The sequence below is a fragment of the Scardinius erythrophthalmus genome, assembly GCF_964197995.2.
Source record: "Scardinius erythrophthalmus genome assembly, chromosome: 12".
Classification (NCBI taxonomy): Eukaryota; Metazoa; Chordata; class Actinopteri; order Cypriniformes; family Leuciscidae; genus Scardinius; species Scardinius erythrophthalmus.
In genome coordinates, this window is record NC_138232.1 from 27449316 (window position 1) to 27468088 (window position 18773).

Here is an 18773-nt window from a genome sequence, read left to right on the forward strand (position 1 = left end):
ATGTAAATTATATAATTGAATTTTCACGTTCATTTTGCACCAAACGTTGCACGAATGTATTGGAAAATTTTAATTTAAATACAGAAATGCATTGCCATTTTACGTATTGCATTGTCATTTTGCATATTACATCTCAAATTGAAATTTGCTACCCATAAGCTTCCATAGCAGTGTGTCAAATTAGTCATTGTATTGTTTCTGATTAGCAGTCACTCCTATTATGCCCTAAGCACCAGGCTCATCACTTGAAACCAGTCTCTCACTCTTTAATACAAGCCTCTGTTACACTCAAAATGCACAAATGTGGGCTGGGCTAGGCTAGGCAAGTGCAAAACTGTTAGCTACCGCACACACAGTACCAGTGGCCAAAAAAGTATATTTGTAGTTATGGTGTGAGTTTACTTGCTTCACTCAGTGAGTGACAACTATATTAATGTCAGTACTGACACCAGTCTCTTCTTATTAGCCAACTTTCCTCCAGTTTCACAGACACGGCTTAAAAGGGGTGGTTGATTATAATTTAACTTTTTTAACTTTAGTTAGTGTGTAATATTGCTGTTTGAGCATAATCAACATCTGCAACGTTACAATGCTCAAAGTTCAAAGCAAAGGGAGATATTTGCTTTTAAAGAAATAGATTTTTAAGGACTATAAACAAATGGCTGGTAGGGACTACACGATATTCCTCCCGGGTTAGTGACATCACTAACGTTAAAATTTACATAAACCACACCCCCGGAACACAATTTATAGATTATCAAGACAGAATATGCTAATCAATGACTAGAAGATAACTACACATAAATTCATCAACTAACCATTCAGAAACGTCCTGTTGCATTCTACATGTTGTCACTCCTTCTTGAGTCTCTCCATCATTGTCTGAATCCGGTTTGAACATAAAAGGCTAAAAGTTTTAGAAATTTTCAGTGCATGTCTGTGTGAGTGCAAGCTGTTGAAGTTCCGCCCTCTGTGCTGGGAGCAGCAGCTCATTTGCATTTAAAGGAACAGACACAAAATGGTGCATTTTTGCTCACCCTCAAAAATTTTCAATTTTAACATGCTATATAAAAATATCTGTGGGGTATTTTGAACTAAAACTTCACATACACACTCTGGGGACATCAAAGACTTATTTGACATCTTGTGAAAAGGCCATATACCACTCCTTTAAAGGAGTAGTTCACTTTAAAATGAAAATTACCCCATGATTTACTCACCCTCAAGTCATCCTAGGTGTATATGACTTTCTTCTTTCAGACGAATACAATCGGAGTTAATGGCAGTGGATTGCAAACATCAGTTTGAAGCTCAAAAAAGTGCATCCATCCATTATAAAAGAACTCCACACGGCACCGGGGGTTAATAAAGGCCTTCTGAACCAAAGCGATGAGTTTGTGTCAGAAAAACATTCACATTTAAAACTTTATAAAGTAAAATTCCGGCCAAACGAACATACGGATTGGACTTAAGTCTAAAGCGCAACTTATGAGATTAATGTGATGTACTGCTGATATTTACGCTACGCCATGACGCACTACACTACTTCCAATGTCACAAGTGTAAGTTGCGCTTTAGGAGCAAGTAGACAGCATATGGCTGTTTGGCCGGAAGCTAGAATTTTACTTTGTAACGTGTTAAATATGAATATTTTTCTTACACAAACTCATCGTTTGCCTCAGAAGGCCTTTATTAAAGGAGAACTCCGGTCAATTTTAACATTGAGCTAATTTTTTTGTACATTTGGAGTGCTGTCAATACAGAGAACAACGACAAAAATCGGTGTTGCCTACACCGTGTTATCCTCTTTTTAAAATTTGCACCCTGTTGACTTCAATGGGGCAAGTTTTAAACCTGCTTTTAGCCTCTTAACATCCTTGATGTGTCATTACAAGTGCACAGAAAATGTGAGTGATTCCTTCAGAGTGAACACAAGTGAATCTGACTGCAGTAGATGTGAAAGATATGTATAAAAATGATGTTATTTAAGCCAGAGCAAATACCTGTGTTTACATCCTGTTTTCGGTTGAAGTCCAAAGTAGTCGATTGCCGAGTTCACGCGCGTGATCATAGGTAACTAAACCTATGCGCGTGAACTCGGCAATCGACTACTTTGGACTTCAACCGAAAACAGGATGTAAACACAGGTATTTGCTCTGGCTTAAATAACATCATTTTTATACATATCTTTCACATCTACTGCAGTCAGATTCACTTGTGTTCACTTCAGACAGGTAGCTTTATCAGTTGTGCTCGAAATGCGATAAGAGTCGTTGTTACATATTAATGTTTTTGTTAGCCTATCCAGTTGAACACACTAGATGTGGCGCAGCTGCGTTGGTCATTCAAAACAGTGCATAAATAGAGAAGCTCAATGCGAAGAAGATCTTGGGCTGCGTCCGAAAAAAATTCCGCCCAAATCACTGCATGAAGTTACAGATATATATCATAATCTATCATAATCTATTTTACTTATTCATTGCAACTTCAGTTTGAAACAGTAAATGTAAACAGGTGTTTTTACCTAGCTGTCTGCAGCATCATAACTGTATTTTCTCCCTCATAAGTGCAGGTCGGTGTAAAGGTGACATAGATGTCAGGTAAACTGCTGCAGCGGGAGTAACCATGTCCACCACATGACATGCGACACACCTCAATGCCTGCATTCGTCGCCCAGGTGGTAAAAGCTTTCAGACCTGCAGATAGAGCATGCAGCTATAGAAAGAATAAAGAGAAGTAATAAAAAACGTTAAAAAATTAGATAAAAGACACTCAAATTGAGCTACAAAACAGACAAACATGTAAAAAAAAAAAAAAAGATAAACACATATATCAAACTTTTTTTATAACATATTTCTGCTCACTTCTGGAAGCTCACTGAAGTCACCCTGATTAATGTCTCCTGAGATGCGATGGTATGTTTTACTCATGTATTGCCCAACAAAGTGGAAGGCATAGGCAGTGGCCAGCAGAGGAAATAGTTTATACTGCTGGGTCTGATAGTCCAAGATCTGTGGCTCTGGTTCTCTAAAAGAAAAAAATGAAAAGTTAATTTAAAATCACCTTGAAATGTTTATTTATTTCTGTAATATTTGTTAGAGAGAGAGAGACAGAGAGAGAGAGAGAGAGACAGAGAGAGAGAGAGAACGAGACAGAGAGAGAGAGAACGAGACAGAGAGAGAGAGAACGAGACAGAGAGAGAACGAGACAGAGAGACAGAGACAGAGAGAGAGAGACACCCTGGGCGTAGTTCAGACTGGTGTCGGACTGCACTGTAACGGATGGCAATGGTGCAGGACTTGGAGAGAGCTCGTGCTGACTCTCCCACTATCATGGAGCGAATAAACACCATAGTGCCATATGTGAGCTTATCACTAGGAGGCTTCACATATGTACCGTCTGGCTCAACCTATACAAGAACACACCAAGTAAAGCAATTACATTTGAGAATGCCCCAGTGGAAACAGAGTTTTCTTCATAATATATTTTTTTTCCGTTAAAGTACACATCTTAAAATAATTCAGAATCTTTCTTATTCTTTTTTATATTATTTATTCCTTTTGACATAACATTTTGTTGCTTTTCAAAATCCTACAATTCTGTTTATTTCCAGTATTAAATTAGTCTGGTCTTTAGTTTAGATTAGATTTTGTCTAGTCTTTTGGAATCCACTCAATATAAATGAGCACACATAATTATAAACTATTTAAAATCTTCCTTGATTTTGCTTATAAACTCTAAACACAAGCAAAAACACAATTGTTGTAACCTTTTTATCTTTCTGTGTGAGCAGGATATGCTCACCTTGGCATACTTCATCAGCATATTCTCACGTGGAATCCTGACATTTTCCAGTTTCAAGTAGCCATTATCAACCTCATCAAAACCAAATTTGGGGCCAATATCACCGACCACCACACCTGTTCAAACACAACAGATACAAAAACAATGGCTTAATTACTGAAGACTACATTTTGTGTACAAATCATATTACTAGACAAATGTCTAAGCATCAAAATATCGGGCTGTCAAATTGTAAATAAAAATTCATTTTGGACAGAATGACTTAAATAATATCTAAATGAAAAGTCTATTACAACAAGATACTGCGGAAAACTTAAAAAATAAACAAAGAGTTTCATTCAGCTTTTCTTTAACTGCTGGAGTGTCTCGTTTTCATTTTTTTTGTCAGTTACTGTAACGTTTCCCATGTGGTACTGTCAAGTTTATATTTAGGCATTTGACTAGAAAGAGCTAAGGGTGTGATTTTTCTTTTCAGTTCACCAAGTTAAGCAAAGTTAATGGAGTGTTGGGTCCTTCGAGAATTTATTTTTATTTTTTATTTCTTTATACATTTGTAGAATTAGCAACTTTTTGCCACCACCCCTACCTCTTGCAAATCCAACAAATCACCATGTATAAGTTATTGGACTGTCCTTTTTTAGTTGTTGCCATAACAGTGTAACTTGGCTTTAAAATCCAATAATTTGAAACAATATTTTTAAAAATGCACTATTGCATAGGCTCAGTGTAAGATGAATCAGTGTAAGGTTTTTGGTCCAGTTACACAGCGCAACAATTAACAAGAAAAAAAACTGCATTTCATTGGTGTACGAATTGATGTACAATTCCCATTTTTGGAAGGCAACAAGTGATTGTAAAATTGCAAAGTGGCATATAATTGTGACAAGATAAAGCAATCATTCCATAATCTGGTGACTGTGTAACAACAACTGCAGTCCTTCTAAACTAGGGGTGCCAAACTCTGCTCCTGGCAGTCCACATTCCTGCAGAGTTTAGTTCCTTCCTCCAACAACCATACCTAAAGAACTTGATTAGCTTGATAAGGTGCATTTAATAAACTCTGCAGGACTGTGGCCCTCGAGGAACTGAGCTTGTCACCCCTGATCTAAACAGTCTTATAGTCATATAATACCATACCAAAAAACAACCAAAACCTCACACACATGCTCCATTCTGTATCTCTCTATATATCATCACAACTTTTAGGGACATACACCAACTCAAGGTTCTGTACCTGGCAGTGGCATGTGTGTCTTCATACTGCGAATGGGTGTGATGAAGGCATGTAGGCCATGACACTTGCCCTGTGTGTACAGCTGAGCCAGGACTATAGCATGATTTGAGGTTTTACCCACTAGAAAGACAGAGAGTAAATTAATAATTTAAAAAAGCATGTTATGTAATCAGTTGTACACAGTGCCATTTTATATTTGACATAAAATTGTGTGATTTGAGCAGGGCTTACTCACATCCACCTGGCCACCATTTAATAGAGGAGATTGTTGGACTGTTCAAAACAAACTCTTGGGTGGAAGGGTCGTAAGTAGCAGTGGTTTCAAGAGCACGAATATGTGTACCTAGAAGGATATTATACATGTGACATATCACAGACAACTGTAACTACATATTACAGATTTACGAATAAATCAAAGTGAAATTCATGCATACTTCATGCAGCTTCAAAGTCAAGTATTGCCTATTATTTAAACAAATATCTAGGACTGAGCAAATTAACAAGCTCTAATCCCCTTAGTGGTTCAGTATGTAACAGTATTCATAATCTTTAAGTTTAAAAGTTCTAATAGCATTGTTAAGGCAACCCTTGTAGGTGTTTGACAGCAAGAAAAATAAATACTCTTTACTCACTAACTCACTCTCAATTTTTCTGAAAACCTAATTTTTCAGATTTTATAAAGAAATTCAGTTTACTTTGAAAATAAAGCATATTAGAAATAATCAATTAGAGAGTCAATCGGCTATCTTTACCAGACAACAGCAAAACACACCAGTGGCATTGATTCTAAAATGGCTATCAAACTATTTATTGCACTTGTAGGTTGCTTTGTTAACACCTTTCTGCCAAGTTCATCCCCAAATCAGATAGATGGAGTTTACATTAGGAGAATGTAATGTGCTGGCCATTGCTTTTGGTTCAGGGTGCCACTGACTATGGATCCAACAAAAGAACCCTAGACCATTAAGCTTCCAGCTCCATGTTTAGAAGTTAGTGTCGACAGTATCCAACAGCAGTGCCGCAGAGCTATACAAACCACCGAGCCAGCTGTATCAAGATGGAAGTTAAGACAAAGCATATAGCCTCAGTGAGGTTAGGGTTAGTGGTGGAGTTAGGCATTGAGTGAGTCTCTACCCAAACTTCTAGTCTGAGACTGCTGGCCTGGCACTGCTGGTTAGAAACTGCTGTCATGCATGGCTCTGCAGGTGGATATGCATCATTGGTGTCATACAATTAGGAACCATCCTTTATCTCAGTCTGTCTTTCTTTGATATTTTCCCTTTTCTTGCCATTATGATAGCTATAAAATACTGTCCACATAATGCAGTAACAGAGAGGATGCAGTAACAAAATTTCTACAAAATCTGGAAAAATGTATAATACCTTTCTAAGATTTATAAGTATAGAAATGTGCGTGCAGGTAGGTTGCCAGATTTGTTACCGTGCCCCATCTCAGTCTGTGCGTAGGTGCCAATAATCTTCAGGTTCCATGCTGGCATGAAGAAAGCTTCCAGTTGTTCAGGTGAGGATTGGTTCAACAGCGTCGGCAGGAACATGCCCAAGTGCAGATCAAGGGGTTCTGGACGCCCTCGGTGCACACAGCTTTGATAGGGCAAGGGTCAAAGTGAGCGGAGTATTTAAAGAAAAAAAAGGTATAAGAAAGAAATGGAAAGGCAAGTAGAAAGGTGGAATATGTGTTGAGAATCAAACAAGGGGGTGTTAAGAATGAAAAGGAGAAATGTCAGAAGAGTAGAGTAAGAACGTGTATGAATGTAGACGAATATGGATGGGATAAAAAGATGATAGACAGAAAATTACAAAAAAGGATAGAAATCATTTTAAGCAGGTCGTGCAGATGCTGATTAAACATCAGATTTAATAATGATTAATGATTACACTATTGCAAATCAATTATAATAATAAAAACAACAATATTTTACAGCTGTAAAAATAACTGCACAAACTTCCTTAAAACAGAAGCTCTTCAATGGCAATAAATACAATTTCAAAGAATGGATAAAACCATGCATAAGATATAACAAGTTTACTCGAATAGTTAATTTTTTTTTTTTTAAAGCAGCGGCACATTAAAAAAAAAGGTATTTAGGCTGCATCCTTGTTTATCTAGCAAAAGGCAAAACAGCATTTATGTTGCAGACTAAGGGGCCATTCATACAGGATTCACTCGTGTTCAAAAACAGATAGAGCTGGATGTTGAAATAGCTTTTCTACATTACTCGACAACACAATGCATCTTAAAAACATGGCACTTATGGTATGAATAACTGAGGATAAGGAAAATGGAAAGAAAAACATCTACAAAAGTGTCCATTTCTATGTAAGCAACAGACAAAAACCAATATAGCACCCATGGGACATGGGTACTTAAACGGGGAAAGAACTAAATATCCAAAGCTGTTTCTCAAGATTGTTTCAATAATATATTTCAAATCACCTAAATATTTTTATGTTGAGGAGAAAATAGTAAACGCCTCTCTCAAAAATATTACTTTCAAGAGAGAAACAATAGGGTGACCTGTTTGTCCCATATTCCCAGCAGATACATTTCCTCCCTCTAACTGACACTTCAGCACAAAGAAGCCATTACTCTCTCAATGCCTGCCTGCTGCATCTTCTTTCTTACAAACGTACTATCTCACATTCCTACTAAAATTAGAGTTTTAATTAATAAAACTAATACATTTTGTAGGACAAAAAAATCTAAATAATGCATTTAATTTAAACATATACAGTACAAAACAGGATGTATAACTACCATATAACAGGCACGTGACAGATTTCAAACTAAAAAGCTGGACCAGACTTAGCCATCAAAATAAACATTACAGGCCGTGGTTGACGTGCAATCCTTTTTCCTTAATGTTTGTATGCTAATAAGGTCAGGATGAAAATATGTTTTTGAAAAGTGGACTAATACATACAGAATGGGATGGAAAATGTTTTAATGAAAGGTGAAAACTAGGTTAAATCAGGAGTACTTATTTTCTGGTATTGAGTGACTATAGCCAGCTAACAATTCATTATACTTTAGGAGACCATAAATCTGAGAATATGACCATACTGAGCTGTCAACACCTGCAAGGGTCATGCTTAACTGTATGTACTGTTAACTCTAAACCCCAAAATGACAACATTTTCATTTTGGTCTAAACAAAGAAAGTACATTTTCCTTAATTATCTGGGAGAGAGAGAGACTGACCGTGCCCAAGCTCTGTCTGAGCATAGGTGCCTAAGATATGGAATGACTCAGCTAATGGGATCCATTTTTTGCGCTGTTCAGTAGTGCACTGGCTGTTTAAGGTGGGTATGAACATGACATAATGGACACCAAAGGGCTCTTGATACACACCCTTCGCAACACTGCAGGATGGAAGACACGTATAAAACTTCAACTCGAGAAACATGTAGATATTTAGTTGAAGAAATTTACAATTTTATAAAGGCAAAGATATGTACATGTTTATACAGAACTGATTTGAATGATTAATTAACAGTCAACAGTGGCTGCACTGATTGATGCTAACTCAACTATTTTCATTGTGCTAAATGTGTATTAAAAGTTAACTTTCAAGCATGTCTGAATCACCTAAATGTGAATAATAACCAGTTTAATTTCCTTCTGCTAATTCAGTTTGAGAATATGGGTGGAGTTGGTAGCTCTTGCTTCAGTTGCCTTTGACACACTTTTAATCGGAGACCTTTGCTCAGGCTGTCTCTTTAAACACATTGGAACTTGCATTTGCCTTTGGAGAAAGATAACTAAATATTGTAATGTGACAAATTTCTTAATGCACATTTACAAGATTTCTATTCATTAAAAAAACTAATAATAATAATTAGAAAAATAAACAGGACATTTTTACTCCAAATGCAGGAAAATCTATTCTTTCAGCAATGTGAGCACTCAGCATCTCTGTAATCGAATGACATGTCATGTATGATTTTTATACATGACATGTCATTCGATTACAGAGATTCTGAAACAAAGGTGGCAAAGACACCAGGGCCCTCGTGAAGGAGTAACTTACTTTCATATTTGTTAAGACCATGAATTTAAAGAGTGGAAAAATTGTAATGATAAGGAATGAGTAGACTAGTAGATGAGTAGACGAACATTTTGACTAGTCTGTTATCATTTTATATGAACTTTACAACTCAAATGTATCTTATAAACATATTCCATATAGGGTGATTTCAGGTTGATTGCGACACATTTTCCCAGGTATCTCAATGGCAAAATGTGTCCCAATCAACCTGAATAATTCACTCTACCATATATATCATAACCGAGAGAGAGTTTCTTGAATCATGACAAATATGCATACCTCTTGTAGGAGTAAATCTCCTCTGGATCAGAGATACCATATTCCCTAAGTTTCAGAATCATCTGAGCACTCTTACGCACTGCTGCATCATATCTCACACTGCGGGAGAGGAAGTTCAGGTCTTCATGCTGGAAGTCTGGATCACTAATGACCAAAGACTCTAGGGAAGAAAAATAAAGCAATATAGGTGATAGGTGATAAACTGTACACTGTACAGGTTATTTATTTACATGGATACAGAGAGATTTAAGAGGCTAGGTTCCAGATTTATGACACACACACAAAAAAAAAGAGAAAGAGAGCAAAATTATGATAATGAAATGGGGGTCCCTGCAAATACTCAGGTCAAATGACTTGATATAAGAATCACCTCAAAGTAGCATGGCATCAGTGAGAGGGCCACTGACCTCAAGATAAATGAAATGTTTCTCTTATCTGAATGGTATACGGGTAATCTTCATGAGAAATGACAAATATGAAAATTGTTTTGTTGGGAAAATAGCAATAAATAATTTCGAGACATTTGTATGTTTCTGCCCTTATAAGGAATTATTTTTAAGAGTTATTTATGTTAAGATTTAGAGTTAACAGTTTTTCGATTTAAGTGTTTTGCTTTTTTTGTTTATGACACAGGAGTATGGACAAGACATGACTGGAGACTCAAGCTCAGTGCATGAGAACAATCAAGTCATGAGTCAAGTCAACCCAGCCACAGAAGGCACATAAAAAGACTAAAAGCAAAACTACATGCCATTACAATAGCTACCAAAGCTTTTTATAATAATAATAAAAAATTGGCCAAACAACTGCATCATTTTAATATTATTTAAAATAATAATTATTATAAAATAAATCAATAAATAAGTGCAGATGATATATCAGACAATTCTGATCACAGCTGACCTATTTCTCTCCTCCTGCGAGTCTTTTCTGCACCACCGTCCAGAATATTCGTAAGGATCTCCAGGTTAAAAGATGCATTTTCACGTTCACGGCTAATATCAGGATTCATGACTGCTCCGTTGGACTTTCTTTTGGACGAAGTGGCTTCTGCTTTGTGTACTTTTATTGATGTTGTATAACGTTTCAACTCTGGCCTAGTGGAATTTGTTACTTCCTGGAAGGCGGGCAATTTCTACGTCAGTTGTGTGTTGGCCAATAGAGCTCTGATAACTCACTGGGCGTGACCCTCTCTAAGCGCTTGGTGTTTTACGGCAAGGCACAAGAATCACTATTATCCCCTGTGATCGTTGTTCATTAAAATAAATAAATAAATAAAAATTCACAATTCCTGCTTGGGTATGAAAGCCGTTTTAATATGAGTTACGCCCCTTTTGCCTTTCCATAAATGTTAAAAAAAGTAAAGCGTTCACAACACAAAAATAAATAATGATATAATAAAACATAAGCAAATACAAAAAAAAACACCGATATTTATACATGTTGTAACATATTTGTTATATACTGAATGTATGTTTATTTATTTTTTACAGTCTATGTAAGGACCACGGGGAAGTCATATTCTTCTATTGTAACAGAAAGTTTTTAATTTTCATAATTTTTAGGGCATTTGTATAGGAAAGAAACTCATTGTGAAATGCACAAAACAGAAACTTGTGCAAACAGACGCTGTATTGAGCAGTACATAAAGTATTGAATTAAAATGTCTCCGAAACATCTGTGTATTTGACAAATACTGTATTTATTTCACTTCAGCTGTGGTAAAGTACGCGAGCGTTACTACGGGAAGCAGAAAGTGTCTGACTTCACGTTCCGTTTTCAGCTCCTCCCTCGGCGATCAGTTACATGCAGGCGCAGCCGATGTCGAACACAACTGTAGTCGTAATGGAGAGAAGTGTGAAGTAACCAAAATACTCTTAATTTCTAATGACCCAAGTGAGTGTCTATATGCATACTAAACTGATATGCTGCCTCCTCCAGCCACGTTTTACTTTCCTTTGGAGATCAACACAGACCTGGTGAAAGATGGTGCGTCAGTGCGAACGTTTGGCAGGTCGGTCCACTTGTTAAAGTTGTCAGAAATGTTTAGGTGCGATTTTTATTCATGTAACCCCATTATATCTTTAGTGTAACTGCCTAATATATTCCGAGAAGTGCTGCGAACTACCGTATTTTTGACTAAAAATGTAGGTTACATTTATTAACGTTAGTTGTTTTGTAAAACATATCATTGCAGCCTATGTTGAAAAAGATGTTTATAGAGCATGTATTTTAGGATGTAACTAAATTGAGCCTTCGATATAACTATGCAAAACAGACGCATAGAACCAGAATCCAAAATTAGTAAGATAACGTTTGGTGTTGGAGCCTCTCCAAATATTAGGGAAACATGTTTATGTTAGTTAGTGTCAAGCCTTGTCTGTTTTGGTTGTTTTGTTGTGAGCTTAGTTTACTTTTCTTGTTTTTTTTTGTACCTTTGTTATTAGGCTATATGAAGGCTATATTAAAGTACTGCGATTGGATCCAGCTCTTCCTTGTTTCTTAGCTCTTTTGTCATAATTGCCTAGTAAATCATCATTATGTATATCCTTCACTTGGAAAAATAAAAAGTAAAAAAAAAAAAAAAAATTAGCTTGTGTCCATCTTTCCATCTAGACTTACAAGTTACGTGCCAGAAGAGTCCAAAGCTGTTCTAAGTGGTCAGCAGTCTTCTGCACAGTGCCACGTGTCTGTACAAACAACACTTGTTGAACCTTTCCAGCCTATACTTGGAGCTCAGTATTTTGTCCTTGGCGAAATTGAAAAGACTGATGGTGAGTTTGAAGAAGACAATATGATTAAAACAAGTTTCTGCCTACTCAGTGTAGCCTAAATCTAGAGGCAGTTTTGTTGTTTGTATTCAGAATGTCTGTATGTTTTACCAGACTGGATGTTTTAACCAGTATTTTTCTGTTGCTTCTGCTTTCAGGATTAAGTGGAGTTATACTGCATGCCCGTGCTTTGACTTGTGTTGATGGAGTAGACCTTGCACTAATGCAACAGGCCATTGTGGAACAGAGACGCTTCTTTAAGGAGAGAGAGACTTAGATGAATGCGCAAGCTCCCTGCTGTGAGAGCCCTCATACATAAATATCCTGTGTAATGTGATCAACTGAGAACTATTTATCAATGTGTTTTTGTACAATTTGAGAATGTGTGACTTTGTATCAACCTCTCAAAAGCATAGGATTGTCAGTTGGATTTTTACACAAAGTAGATGTAAATTGATTGATTATCATTAGCTAAATGTAAAAATAAATCTACTTTTAAATTATTTTACAAATAAGCAAGTAAAATATTCAGAGGTTATAGCAGAGGTAAATGGCTCTCTGTATTGCTATATAATATATGGTATTTGTTCCGAACTTTGATACCATACCCTCTGTATATTTGATGTCTAGTGCAGGGGGTAGGTCAAACACTATACCTCTGTTTATTTAGAAAGAAACACTTTTAAAATGTATTTTAAAAATAACTAAATAATACATTTAGCACAATTACAAAGAAATATCACTGTTTGTGTTCTGCTTAATAAAATGATATGCCTGCAAATAATACATTTAATACCACTCTTTGTGTGTTGACTTCATTTAGTAGAATAAAATAGAAACAAAAAAGACAGAAATCATTTGTTGCATTTTTAATTTTAGCAGTATTAGAAAGGAAAGAGAATGGTAAAGACATAAATAATTAAAAGTTTAATAATTTTAAATCAGAAATTGCTCTTCTGGCCCATCATACCATGCAAATAAAACATGCATAACATGTTAGCTTTTTTGATAAATATTCCCTTTGCTCTGTGTTACTATTCTGCCCCATTACATACTGTAAAAATGAAGTAAACATAAGCATCTCATCAGCTGAGATTTTTAAATGACTCTTAGTTAAATTTAACTAATGTTAGTAATGTGTTTAAATTTTAGAGATTTTATAGCACCTGAGATTTACAATAAGTTGTATTACAAGTACAGTACAGATCAGATTACGTATTACTTTCAAATTTAAAGTACATTTTTTTTTTGTCATCTCTAAACATGTTTATTATTATGCATTAATTATCTTAAAATCAGTAAAATCTTATTCTATTTTTCCTGGTGTTGCAGATTGAACTTGAACCAATTGAATCAACACACCCACTAAACACTTGAAATTATAAACTGGTCCAGGACTTGACTGTTTTTTGTGTGAAATATAATATTTTCATCTTAGCCAATGAGAAATGGTCGACAATGCAGAAACTTGAATGCATTATCAATTTTGTAAACTTATGTAGACTATGAGTGTCTATGTATGAGGGAAATATGGGGAAGCATAGGCAGAATCTTTTGAGGAAGCAGGAAGCATAGGAAGACCTGAGATTCGGTCTGTCTTACAACGAGCCAAAGCCTGCTTGTAGTTGATCTTCTCCTTTGTGATGGGATCAATCAGCTCTTTTGCATAGTTGATCTCTTCCTGAAGCTCTCTCATCATTGTACTGTCAATCATCTTAGAGCTGACAGCATCCACAATGTTAACTCTTCCTGCTTTGTTGGGGTTGACTAACCCACCTGTCAGAAATTGTGCCTCCATGTATCTCATGGCATTCTCTTTGGGCATCCACCCTTTCTGTACAGCTTCTCCGACTGACAGACGCTCTTTAGTCACAGGGTCTTCAACTCCAGTAAAGGCCTTCTGAGCATTTAGTAACCGTTGTAGTTGACTGGACTCAATCAGACCTCGATCAGCTGCTTTGTGGACAGAATATTTTGTGCTGTTGCTGATGTCCACGATGCCACCAGTGGCTGCCTGTGCTTCAAGAAGCTTTTGGGCAGTGTTGGTGTCAATCATCTTTCGACCCATGGCACTGCGCACATTTAGACATGAATCAGTGTGTACATCATACAATCCGCAGATGGGGAACTCTTCATTGAGCTGAGTTGGTTGGCTGGTAACTGGGGTGTACAACCTAGATTTTGTTTCACCAGCCACAAGAAGAGCAAACTCTGAGATGGACATTTTGCCATCCTTGTACTGTTGTAGTTGGTATTTAGTCACCCTGCCTTCTTTTAGTGCATTTTTGATTGAGTACTGATTGCCACTCTTGCGATCTTGCAAAACAGAAATCTCACCATCAGGTCCCATTGTGGTGGTTTCCTCCCAGTCACACTCCAGTTCCTGTAATTGCATGTACTGGCTGCGATCGAGGAAGCCTCGCATGTAGGCATCATATGGTGACATGTCTTTACCAGTGTTAGGGTCCAAGATGCTAATCTTTGTGGAGACGTTGACTTCCTTAGTGCGAGTCTCTGAGGAATCCTCCTTCCTCAAACTGTTCTTTAGCTCCCTGATTATGTTATCTCGCTTGTGAATTGTGTCCTTCTCTTCCAGGATCTCCCTTTCTAGCCTTTGAACATCTGATTCCATTTTAATGCTTCTATGCCTATTCATTTGATTTCTTTCACTCATCAGCCTAGACTGCTGGTGGAATGAGATGCTGATATTTTGTCTTTCAGATTCCAAAGTTCTTAGCTCTCTCTGGAGGTTTTCTTTTTCTCTTTGCAGCTTGTCCCGATCATGAATCAGGTTGGTCTCCTCCAGGGATGTGGTAGTTCTTTTGCTTGCTTGTCGCTGCAGTTTCTCATCTAGACGATGGAGTTCATCCTCAAGGTCTCGTCTGGCATTTTTCTCCTGTTGTAACAGTTCTCTAAGGCGGGACCGTTCTGCTTCCACTGCTTGATCTTTCTCTACACGAACAACCTCTTTATAGATGGTCTTCTCAACCGATTTCTCTCGATGCAAGATTTCTATCTCGAATGTAATTTTCCTGATGTCTCTATCTAAGCGCATAATGTCACTGCTCTCCTTATCCATGTCTGTCCGAAGACCATTGGTCAGTTTGTCTAATTTTGGATCCCTCTCAACTTTCAGAACTTCCTCTATGACTATGTTCTCTTCAATAGGTGGTGGGGCAGTTTCTAGCTCATGGATCCTAGATTTAATTTGTCTCAGCTCAGTTTCCACCTGTATCTTTTTTTGCCTTTCATCACTGCTCCTTATGATTATCTCCTTGTCTTCTATGAGTGCTCTCATCTGCTGCACCTCTAACTCAAATTTTCTACGATTCTTCACTTCTTCATCTAGACTCCTTCCTAGCCTATCATGATCAAGGATCTGTCTTGGGTCCTTTTGTAGACGCACCACCTCTTGCACTACTACTTTTTCCTCTGGTTTTTGTCTCTCAAGCTGAATGTATTTATTCTGAAGATCAAATACCATTTCCTCTATAGTTCTTCGCCTCTGAGTTTCCTCACGGATCTCTCTCCTGAGACGATCTGCCTCCTTCTCCAGAAGTGGGTCATCAACATACTTAGTTACATCTTTTGTAACAATCTTGGTCTCAACCTTTGACTTTTCAGTCTTCCACTCATCCCTGTCTTTTCTAAGACGGATAAGCTCATCCTGCAAAGTACTGTAGGTTTTTTGCAGGGAATATACTTGATCTGAGAGCCTCTGTATTTCTCTTAAATTCTCTGGACTTCTTTCCTCTTTTACAACCTCCTGAACTACTTCCTTATACTCAACTTTGGGTTTCTGTGAATGCAGAGCACCAAGCTCTGTTTTCACAATACTAATTTGTCTCTCAAAGTCTGAGCCCTGCCTGCTACTGTCTTGAAGCTCCCATCTCAAGCGTTGCATCTCTGCCTCTGTCTCAGGTGCCACCCTGAATTTCTCATTTATGATTTCTTTGACTTCCACTTTGGGATTCATCTGTTGTATTTGAACATAGTGTGACTGAAGGTTACTAAGCTCAGTCAAGAGACTTTTGTTCTCATTTCTCACTTCTTCTATTGAAGTCAGAAGCCCTTTAGACTCACTTATGAGTACAGGGTCCTGCTCAACCCTTTTCACCTCCTTGGTGACAACTTTTGGCTCTAAAGTTGGGATGAGCCTCTCTATAGAATTGATCTGGCTTCTGGTTTGGGAGATTTCACTCTTCAGTGACTTGCACCTCTCACCTTCATCTGAGATATCCATCTCAAATGTCCTAACTGCCTTCAACATTGTTGGATCTTTCTCCTGTCTTACCACTTCCCTTTGCACCACCTTCTCTTTTATGATTTGCTTCTTTTGCTCCAAAATTGTCATCTCTGATTGCAAGTAAACCTTCTCTTGCTCTTTATTTCTAAGTTCACTTCTCAGTTTGCTTATTTTTTCTCGAATGTTTGATGCTTCTACATCCAGCTGGGGGTCTTTCTCTACCTCCGTCACCTCTCTTGTGACTAGCTTGGGTTTAGTGTTCTTAAGTTCACTTTCTAGGCTAGTGATCTTTCTAGTCAGTACCTCAATTTCACTTTGTGTTTTGGTGCGTTTCAGTGCTTCTTCGTGAATCTTTTTTAGAAAGTCCTCCAAATTGGACTCAAGTTTTGGGTCACGGTAATACTGTAGAACTTCTTTCTCCTCCACTCGCTCTACACCTCTTCGACTCTTCAGAGATAAATATCTGTTCTTGATGCTACTCAGGCTATTCTCTGCATTGGCATTTTTGGCAATTTCCTCCTTTAATTCTTTCTGCAGAGCTTCAGTGTCGTCAGAGGCTTTTTGTTGCACCTGTTGCTGTTGTACGGCATTTACTTTTACCACATTCTGTGTAAATGGAAGTAAGACCAGTTAATATTTCAAAGGTGATCACTTTGAAGAGTCACAGGATTATTTGCTCTTCATAACAAAGATAAAATTAATTGCAGTATAATACAAATTAAGCTTTTTGATTAGTGGTAAAATATGAAAACTGTTGATCTCTCATTTGCACCTCAGCCATGATGCTCTTTGCGAAGTTCATCTGGTTGAGTAACTGGTCACTCTCAGCAGCTGTTTCAGCATAATGTTTTGTAAGATCCTTCTCCTGTAGCAAAACAGAATACGGAATTAAGTATTTAGTTAATATTAAAATTTCTCATGTTTTACATTTCAAATAACTCACCTGGTTTGCAACAGTACTAGCTAGGGTGGTGGTGTGTAGCCTTTTAGCATTTGTCACAGGTGTGTCATCAAGAGTAGCTTTGTACTTATCACAATTCATCTCATATTCCTGCCCAAAATAAATGCAGTATACAATTTACACAGTATATATAACTTAATAATAATTTTATCATTAAAGGTTTTTCACAGTTTTATACCCCATTTAAATAAAAAGTTATATTTGGTGTGTGATTCTGGATACATGCATTTACTGTAGCCCAAACATTTGACTTACTTTGAGAGTATTTTGGAGATCCTTGGAGAGATCAACCACCCTGTCCATGTCATCACCTTTCCTCTTTATATCCTCTATCACCCTCTTTTGAGTAAAAGAAAACAACCACATAGTGTTTTTTATTTTTATTTTTTTTTAATCAGATCATTTATTTTACATATTGTCTGATGTAGTCTACAGATCTAACCTTCTGAGAGTTCTGCTTGGCATTGACTTGAGTCAAATCATCTTCGGGGTTAATCTTGTTTTTAGGTAGATTATTTAAGAAGGAGCTCAGTGATTGGCTCACATTCTGGAAGTCCTGGTGTTTTGTGTTAGCCTCTTGCAAAAGCCTCTCTCTAAGGAAATATAAAAACGTTTTAAGTAACACATTTTTTTGTTCAGCTCATTGCAGAAAAGAGAAGGTATATCTAAGCAGCACCACATTAAACTAATTTAATGCCTTTCAGATTACATTTTTAGCATGAGTAAGTGTATAGAACTCACCTTTTATTTAGCTGGTTGCTCACATTAGCATATCGGCTTTGAAGATTCTTCACTTCTGCTTCATGTCTGCGTATATCAGGACAATACTCCTGGTAACCCTGCTGAAGTGAACTGCATAGCTTCTTAAGTGCCTCTAGGTCCTCGCTAAGCTTTTGCATCTCACTTTGAGCACCAGCAACGTCTTTTCTCAAACTCTGGATGAATGACAATATATTTTGTTGTGCATAACATTTTAGTACCCTACTGGTTATGTGCAATTGTATGACTTTAAATGCATTTAAAAAAAAACAAATACCATGGTTTGTTGGAAAATACACAGGTTGCAAATTTAAAAAGGAACATTTTTACCATAAGTAAAATTTAGATAGATAATATAGGAATACTTTGATGTCATAACTCTGGGTATGTAGTCCAGGTTTGTGATTCACACATTAGAAGTGGCGACATAATTACATTCTACTAAACTAAGAATGAATAATGTCTTTACTTGAATCTCCTGGGTACTGGTCTGAATGGCACTAGGTTTATCTGGGATGACACCATCATCAGTGAGCTGTTTCTCAAATCCTGAGACAGTGCTGTCCATCTTTGTAAGCTGTCTCTCCAAAACCATAGAAGCATTTACCCTAGTGTTAAAAAGAGACAACAGAGTTGCAACATCTAGAATTCT

General features: G+C 37.0%; 3 protein-coding genes across 5 annotated transcripts in view; 1 reads left to right on the top strand and 2 right to left on the bottom strand.

Moving 5' to 3' along the window:
- Positions 1 to 10526, bottom strand: part of acox1 (acyl-CoA oxidase 1, palmitoyl) — a 37471-nt gene extending 26945 nt beyond the window's left edge. The window contains exons 1-9 of one of the 2 annotated variants that reach the window (XM_081381603.1): positions 10288 to 10504; positions 9385 to 9544; positions 8259 to 8419; positions 5274 to 5381; positions 5039 to 5158; positions 3805 to 3920; positions 3240 to 3409; positions 2865 to 3027; positions 2525 to 2715 (exon numbers count right to left, since the gene is read on the bottom strand). In XM_081381603.1, coding sequence (XP_081237729.1) covers positions 2525 to 2715; positions 2865 to 3027; positions 3240 to 3409; positions 3805 to 3920; positions 5039 to 5158; positions 5274 to 5381; positions 8259 to 8419; positions 9385 to 9544; positions 10288 to 10396 — 1298 coding nt within the window. In that variant the 5' untranslated portion in view covers positions 10397 to 10504. Of the gene's footprint in view, positions 1 to 2524; positions 2716 to 2864; positions 3028 to 3239; positions 3410 to 3804; positions 3921 to 5038; positions 5159 to 5273; positions 5382 to 6479; positions 6641 to 8258; positions 8420 to 9384; positions 9545 to 10287 lie in introns of both variants that reach the window. The other variant, XM_081381602.1, reaches the window with a different exon arrangement.
- Positions 10527 to 11173: 647 nt separating this feature from the next.
- Positions 11174 to 18773, top strand: part of ten1 (TEN1 subunit of CST complex) — a 41740-nt gene continuing 34140 nt past the window's right edge. Inside the window, exons 1-3 of one of the 2 annotated variants that reach the window (XM_081380288.1) lie at positions 11174 to 11398; positions 12001 to 12158; positions 12314 to 12454. In XM_081380288.1, the coding sequence (XP_081236414.1) occupies positions 11310 to 11398; positions 12001 to 12158; positions 12314 to 12432 (366 nt within the window). In that variant the 5' untranslated portion in view covers positions 11174 to 11309 and the 3' untranslated portion in view covers positions 12433 to 12454. Of the gene's footprint in view, positions 11399 to 12000; positions 12159 to 12313; positions 12949 to 18773 lie in introns of those variants that run through there. The other variant, XM_081380287.1, reaches the window with a different exon arrangement.
- The window catches only part of evpla (envoplakin a), a 68604-nt gene continuing 62846 nt past the window's right edge, over positions 13016 to 18773 (bottom strand). The window contains exons 16-22 of the mRNA XM_081380285.1: positions 18591 to 18729; positions 18104 to 18297; positions 17805 to 17955; positions 17618 to 17701; positions 17345 to 17452; positions 17174 to 17266; positions 13016 to 17007 (exon numbers count right to left, since the gene is read on the bottom strand). Of these exons, the coding sequence (XP_081236411.1) occupies positions 13669 to 17007; positions 17174 to 17266; positions 17345 to 17452; positions 17618 to 17701; positions 17805 to 17955; positions 18104 to 18297; positions 18591 to 18729 (4108 nt within the window). The 3' untranslated portion in view covers positions 13016 to 13668. The remainder of the gene's footprint in view (positions 17008 to 17173; positions 17267 to 17344; positions 17453 to 17617; positions 17702 to 17804; positions 17956 to 18103; positions 18298 to 18590; positions 18730 to 18773) is intronic.